The following is a 7,260-nucleotide window of genomic DNA, read 5'->3' on the forward strand; positions in this document are numbered from 1 at the left end:
CCACATAGTGAAACCCCCATCTATAAAAATTAGCCATGTATGGTGGTGCACTCCTGTAATCCCAGCTACTTGGGGGAGCTGAGGCAATTCAATTCTTAATTAATTCAATCCTGAAGGTTCTGAATTCAGGTTGTGAGTCTAGATCAGATTCCTAATAGTTTCCGTTCCGTGAGTCTCTGCTTCCAAAAATCGAGGATTTTCTGCATCTGAAGTGGGTGACATCGGGCTTTAGAGAGGCACCTCTGAGCCCTTGTGAAAAACATGGGACCTGCAAGGAGCTTTTTAAAAAAATTTTTTTTTCAGACAGGGTATTGCTCTATCCCCTAGGCTGTGGCTGCAGTGCAGGGGTGCAATCTCGGCTCACTGCAACTTCCGCCTCGCGGGTTCAAGCCATCCTCCTGGCTCAGGCTCCTGAGTCGCTGGGATTACAGGCATCTACCACCATACCTGGCTAGTTTTTAGTACAAATCGGATTCCACTATGTGGGCCAGGCTGGTCTTGAACTCCTGACCTCAAGTGATCTGCCCGCCTCAGCCTCCCAAAGTGCGGGGATTATAGGCGTGAGCGACCGCGCCCAGCCTGGAGCAGCTAGTTCTGAGCATCTATCCTAGCTCCTCCAGCCTGGAATGTGAGTCCTGGCTCCATCAGTGCCCCCTCACACTGTCTTCTCTCCCCTTACTTCCCACCCCCAGCTTCTAAACACACTACTCAGTCCCTCCACCTCTCCCCTCCCTTCCTTAACCAGACTGCCTGTTGCCCTCAATACACCTGTCCAGTTTACCAGCAGCCTTCTCATTGCTGAATCCAGTGTACCTTGCTCCCCAGGTGCTAGCCTCCCTAACCCTCTGGAGGCATTTGGCCACGTCGCCCCTCCTTCACTCAGTTCAGGCCAGAACTCCATGACAGAATCACACAGTCATTCACCAAGACTTAATCGCTTCTTTGACTCTTGCCGAGATGAGAGGCTCCTAACAGGTCACTCATCAAGTCCCTCCCTCTCTGTCCATCCTTTTCACCCCAGACCATAATAGACGTTTTTTGTTTGTTGTTTTTTTTGAGACAGAGTCTGGCTCTGTTGCCCAAGCTGGAGTGCAGGCGATGCCTACTCACTGCAATCTCTGCCTCCCGGGTTCAAGGGATGCTCATGCCTTAGCCTCCCAAGTAGCTGGGATTACAGGTGTGTGCCACCATGCCCAGCTAATTTTTGTATTTTTAGTAGAGGCAGACTTTGCCATGTTGGTCAGTCTGGTCTCCAACGCCTGATCTCAGATGATCCGCCCACCTTGGCCTCCCAAAGTTCTGTGATTACAGGCATGAGCCACTGCCTCCCCAAACAATGTACAAGTCATGTCCCTGCTCTAGAACCTTGGTAGCTACCCATTGCTATGAGGTAAAGCCAGACTTTTTGGACAGGTATTTAAACCATCTGGGCTCCAGCTGGCCTAAGGCCCTGGAAAGAGCTTCTGGAGAAGGGTCTCAGGATTTGCAGGGCTTGAGGGAGGGGTCCTACCTGGAGTCTGCTGAAAGGAGACTCAAGTCCTGGTTTCCCACTCCAGGAAACCCCAGTCCAAGACTAGGAATCCTTCTTTCTCTCTCTCTCTCTCTCTCTCTCTCTCCTTTGTTTTCTTTTCTTTTTTTTTTTTTTGAGACAGAGTCTCCTTCTGTTGCCCAGGCTAGAGTGCAGTGGTGCGATCTCGGCTCACTGCAACCTCCACCTCCTGGGTTCAAGTGATTCTCCTGCCTCAGCCTCCCGAGTAGCTGGGATTACATACACCTGCCACCACAGCTGGTTAATTTTTGTATTTAAAATTTTCAAGACGAAGTTGTGTCTTGTCCAGGCTAGAGTGCAATGGCGTGATCTCGGCTCACTGCAACCTCCGCCTCCTGGGTGATTCTCCTCTCGAGAGATTCTCCTGCCTCAGTCTCCCAAGTAGCTGGGATTACAGGCATGCGCCACCACGCATGGCTAATTTTATATTTTTAGTAGAGACGGGTTTTCTCCACGTTGGTCAGGATGGTCTCAAACTCCGACCTCAGGTGATCCATCCACCTTGGCCTCCCAAAGTGCTGGGATTACAGACATGAGCCACTGTCCCCAGCCTAATCTTTGTATTTTAATAGAGATGGGATTTCACCATCTTGGCTAGGCTGGGCTTGAACTCCTGACCTCGTGATCCACCCACCTCAGCCTCCCAAAGTGCTGGGATTACATTCATAAACCACTGCACCCGTCCTTTTTTATTTTTTTGAGACAGAGTGTCACTCTGTCGCCCAGGCTGGAGTGCAGTGGCACCATCTTGGCTCATTTCAACCTCTGCCTTACAGGTTCAAGCGATTCTCCTGCCTCAGCCTCCAGAATAGCTGGGATTACAGGTGCCCGCCACCATGCCCAGCTGTTTTGTATTTTTAGTAGAGAAGAGGTTTCACCACGTTAGCCAGGCTGGTCTCGAATTCCTGGCCTCAAGTAATCTGCCTGCCTCAGCCTCTCAAAGTGCTGGGATTATAGGCGTGAGCCACCAGGCCTGGCCTAGAAACCCTTTCTAAACATGAATTGAAGCAAGGAGGGGCAGGGATAGGGGGTGGAGTCATCAGGCTGGGCCACAGGAGGTGGGAGTGCTAGGGACTGGCTGGGCCCTGGCCAGAGAGGGGTTAACTACAAAGCAAATCACAGAGAGCGAGATCAATGGGTTACTGGCTGCAGAGCGAGGAAAAGGCAGCGGCAACGCAGAGAGGCAAAGAGCCAGGCAGAAAAGCCTGCCACCTGGGGGAAATCAGAGACTGAAGAGGAAGTGGCCAGTGGCTACTCCAGAGGGAGTGCCCAACTCCAGCTCAGCAGAGGGGGCAGAGGAGAGGAGGGACCTTAAAGGCGAAGGGGGAGAAGTAGAAGGCAGACCAGTACCTGCAGGGAGGCACCGAGGGGCAGCTGCTGAACCAGAAGGCCCACCCAGCCTGGCCGTTCCTCCCAGGATCAAGCCCACTGCCCAGGGTGGAGGTGGGTATTGCCCATCCTGGGCTTTGGGGACCTACTGCATGCTGGGTGCTGGGGTGGGGGCAGACACTGCCTTTCTTGCCTCCTCTCTGCCTGGCCCCCCTTTCCCCTAATTTGTCCCATCATCCCAGTGGTCCCAAGCCTGCAAGGGGATCTACAGGTAGTAGGAGACGTGGGCTGTAGGGTGGGACGGGGGTGAGCATGGGCGTTGTGTGCACACACACATCCACGCACACGCACACAGGTTGTCAGAGGAACCACCTGTTACAGGTTCTCAGATGAGCGCTCTAGCTTAGGAGGCGAGATACCAGGGTGGCAACGGCCCCAGAGCTGCCATTCCGAGTGTGATATTAGCCTCCCATGTCCCCTCTCTGAGCCTCGATGTCCCTATGTGCAGAGAGGGAGCAGTGACCTACATGATTTTCCCAGTTTTGCCATTGTGTTGATCTCACTATACTGGAATCTCCAATGACTCAGGGATGTTACCCATGTTTTGCTGACACTACAGCCTGTAGCCAGAGGAAACCCTGAACCCATGTCCCAGGGTCTCCCCAGAGCTTCAGATCCGCATTGAGAAGGAAATATACCAGCTTCTGGGGTTGGCCCCTCCCCCACCGCCATGTCTTCATCCTACCCCGCTTGTGCCTTAGCCAGCCTTGTGGGTTGAAAGTGTCCCTCAAATACCTAGGCAGCCCTCCAGGCAGGACTCTAGGGGTGTTCTTTAGGAACTCCCACCCCTTGAACACCATGAGCTTGCTCACACAGTGGGACTCAGTGATGACTTTGGCTTTGCCCTCCCCTCCTCCATCTCCCATGAGCTTCCCGCAAAGAACACCTGAACAGACCCAGGCGGGGGGAGCTGGACCCCAGGGTCAAGCAACCAGGACTGGGGGCTCTTGCCTGAGGACCCCAGCTTCTCTTCCCCAGGTGCCCATCTGATGGGGAGAGATGATGGCTGATGCCCAGAACATTTCACTGGACAGCCCCGGGAGCGTGGGTGCCATGGCAGTGCCTGTGGTCTTTGCCCTAATCTTCCTGCTGGGCACAGTGGGCAATGGGCTGGTGCTGGCTGTGCTCCTGCAGCCTGGCCGGAGTGCCTGGCAGGAACCCGGCAGCACCACGGATCTGTTCATCCTCAACCTGGCGGTGGCTGACCTCTGCTTCATCCTGTGCTGCGTGCCCTTCCAGGCCGCCATCTACACGCTGGATGCCTGGCTCTTCGGGGCCCTCGTCTGCAAGGCTGTGCACCTGCTCATCTACCTCACCATGTACGCCAGCAGTTTCACGCTGGCTGCTGTCTCAGTGGACAGGTGCGCTGTGCCTGGGGCCTGCCTGGGCCTGGCTGGGCCGGGCTGCGGGGTTGGGGAGGATGTCCTGAACAGATCCTCATTGGCCTTAGGAAGGAGAGAGTGGGGGACCAGAAAGGGAGGTGGGAGGGAGGGAAGAAAAGCTCCCTGGCCTCTAGCAAGCAGCCTCTGGGCACCTGCAGAGCATGCTTGAGGGGACTGTTCTGCCCTCCCTTTCCTCCACTGTGAGCTTCCAGAGGATGTCTCTGACTCTCAAGTGGGAGCCCAGGGTCCAGCACATAGCAAGTACTCTGTAAGCATGAAATGAATGGCAAAAGAAACTCACGCATGCGTTCAGTATTTGTTTTTGTTTTTTGAGATGGAATTTTGCTCTTGTTGCCCAGGCTGGAGTGCAGTGGCGTCATCTTGGCCCACCACAACCTCTGCCTCCCGGGTTCAAGTGATTCTCCTGCCTCAGCCTCCTGAATAGCTGGGATTACAGGCGCCTGCCACCATGCCTGACTAATTTTTTTGTATTTTTAGTAGAGATGAGGTTTCGCCATGTTGGCCAGGCTGGTCTCGAACTCCTGATCTCAGGCGATCGGACTGCCTCAGCGTTCCAAGTGCTGGGATTACAGGCATGAGCCACCTCCCTCCCCACCCCCACCGCCGGCCCAGCTATATTCTAACTGCCCGCACCTGGTCCAGCTGTGCTCACATTTGCTTCCACCGCTTGAAACTTGGGGTCAAATCCAGACTCACCCCCTAGCTGATAATCTTGGGCAACTCACTTCTCTCTGGGCCTTATTTGACGCATCCATAAAATAATTCTAGAAATAACATGTCACCGGGATCTGGCCCTTGCTAGGTGCCAGGTACTGCTCTAAGCACCTGTGCGTTCGCACCCTTAATCCACTGTTGAGAGGCAGCGCACCTGGCGGTAGGCTCCGGGTGCTGGGCGTGGCGTGGGCCCGGGCCGGAGGGCGCACGCCCGCCGCGCTCACCAGGCGCCCCCCGCAGGTACTTAGCCGTGCGGCACCCGCTGCGCTCGCGGGCCCTGCGCACGCCACGCAACGCCCGCGCCGCGGTGGGGCTGGTGTGGCTCCTGGCGGCGCTCTTCTCGGCGCCCTACCTCAGCTACTACGGCACCGTGCGCTACGGCGCGCTGGAGCTCTGCGTGCCCGCCTGGGAGGACGCGCGCCGCCGCGCCCTGGACGTGGCCACCTTCGCCGCCGGCTACCTGCTGCCCGTGACCGTGGTGAGTCTGGCCTACGGGCGCACCCTGCGCTTCCTGTGGGCCGCCGTGGGACCCGCGGGTGCGGCGACGGCCGAGGCGCGGCGGAGGGCGACGGGCCGCGCGGGGCGTGCCATGCTGGCGGTGGCCGCGCTCTACGCGCTCTGCTGGGGCCCGCACCACGCGCTCATCCTGTGCTTCTGGTACGGCCGCTTCGCCTTCAGCCCTGCCACCTACGCCTGCCGCCTGGCCTCGCACTGCCTGGCCTACGCCAATTCCTGCCTCAACCCGCTCGTCTACGCTCTCGCCTCGCGCCACTTCCGCGCGCGGTTCCGCCGCCTGTGGTCGTGCGGCCGCCGACGCCGCCACCGCGCGCGCCGCGCCCTCCGTCGCGTCCGCCCCGTGTCCTCGGGCCCCGTCGGCTGCCCAGGAGATGCCCGGCCTCGCGGGAGGCTGCTGGCAGGCGGCGTCTGGGGCCCGGAGCTCAGGGAGGGACCCGCCCGCGACGGAGAGGCTGCCCGAGGGCCGGAATAAACACTGCCGTCTGGACTCTGCTGGTGTCGGTCTGTCTCACTTCCCTTCTCCGAGGGCGGGACGCCACCAGGCCAGGGATGGGGCAAGGCCACCAGCTATCTAAGGAGCGTTGAGTGGAGCGACTTGTCCCCGCTCCATGGTGGAGCACCAGCTCAGCGGACACCCCTGGGTGTCAAAATAGCACAGCCCGCAGAGCCTGCCTGTAGCCAGCCTGGCAGTCCCTCTGCCCATCCTTCCACCTGGGTGACACCTTCTAGGCCCTGTCCTCCACCACCTCTTACCACCCCCTTCTTGGTTCCAAGCCCAGTCCTAGATAATTTAATAACAAGTAATTTGGCTGATATTTAAGTGAGACCACACGTGCTACATTCTTTGTCAAAACAGCTTTGCAAAGTAAATATGATTAGCCCCCCCTTTTTTAAAGAGAGGGAGTCTTCTCTGTCGCCCAGGCTGGAGTGTGGCATGATCTTGGTTCACTGCAACCTCCGCCCCCGCCCCACCCGTTCAAGCAATTTTCTTAGCTCAGCCTCCAGAGTAGCTGAGATTACAGGGTCTCAGGCCTCAGCCCAGAAGCTAACAACATTAGTGGCAGGTGGGAGGAAGGTGGGTGGATCAGAAATCATTGAGACTGATTTATTGGTTAATTATTGGGTTTTTACCACCAGAAACTTCCACAGCTGTGTGTGGCGCTAGGGAGGGAAGGAGCCACTGGGAGGCCAGCTGGAGGCCAAGCATGGCTCAGTTCTGAGCCAGGGGCACCAAATGGAATAACACAAGGTGTTTGGAGCAGGGAATGCACCTATGACTTTATGCCCAGGAGAAGCCCATCTGGACTGGCTGGCCTGAGCCCTGGAACAGAAATCTGTTAAGGAAGAGGTCTGAGGTTTTCCGGGCACCCAGTCAGGTGTGGGAGATAAAGTTTTTGAAAAGAATCGGTAAGAACCAAGAAAAACCGTGGAAGCTGAGAGGAGATGCCCCAGAGGTGGAGAAGACACTGAATAGAAAAAAGCTGGGCTCAGTGGCTTACGCTTGTAATCCCCAGCACTTTGGGAGGCAGAAACGGGCGGATCAATTGAGGTCAGGAGTTCAAGACCAGCCTGGCCAACATGGTGAAACCCTGTCTCTCCAAAAAAAAATACAAAACTTAGCCGGGCATGGTGGCAGGTGCCTGTAATCCGAGCTACTCTGGAGGCTGAGACAGGAGAATTGCTTGAACG

The 7,260-nt window shown here is 56.7% G+C and overlaps 1 protein-coding gene across 1 annotated transcript; it reads left to right on the forward strand.

Annotated features, from left to right (window-relative positions):
• Positions 1-3,881: 3,881 nt before the first annotated feature.
• Positions 3,882-6,499, forward strand: GALR3 (galanin receptor 3). The gene is made up of 2 exons (XM_032266731.1): positions 3,882-4,299; positions 5,296-6,499. Exons 1-2 carry the CDS (start codon positions 3,938-3,940, stop codon positions 6,041-6,043), a joined length of 1,110 nt encoding a protein of 369 aa, XP_032122622.1. The 5' UTR covers positions 3,882-3,937; the 3' UTR covers positions 6,044-6,499.
• The last annotated feature ends 761 nt before the right edge of the window (positions 6,500-7,260 follow it).

This window comes from Sapajus apella, unplaced genomic scaffold (genome assembly GCF_009761245.1).
Source record: "Sapajus apella isolate SASKATOON/1434 unplaced genomic scaffold, GSC_monkey_1.0 scaffold160, whole genome shotgun sequence".
Taxonomy (NCBI): domain Eukaryota; kingdom Metazoa; phylum Chordata; class Mammalia; order Primates; family Cebidae; genus Sapajus; species Sapajus apella.

Bases quoted from the DNA above. Each gene is read 5' to 3' on its own strand.
- GALR3 (XM_032266731.1), top strand. From the start codon at position 3,938: ATGATGGCTGATGCCCAGAACATTTCACTGGACAGCCCCGGGAGCGTG. The intron at 4,300-5,295 runs GTGCGCTGTGCC...CGCCCCCCGCAG, and splicing joins GCTGCTGTCTCAGTGGACAG to GTACTTAGCCGTGCGGCACC.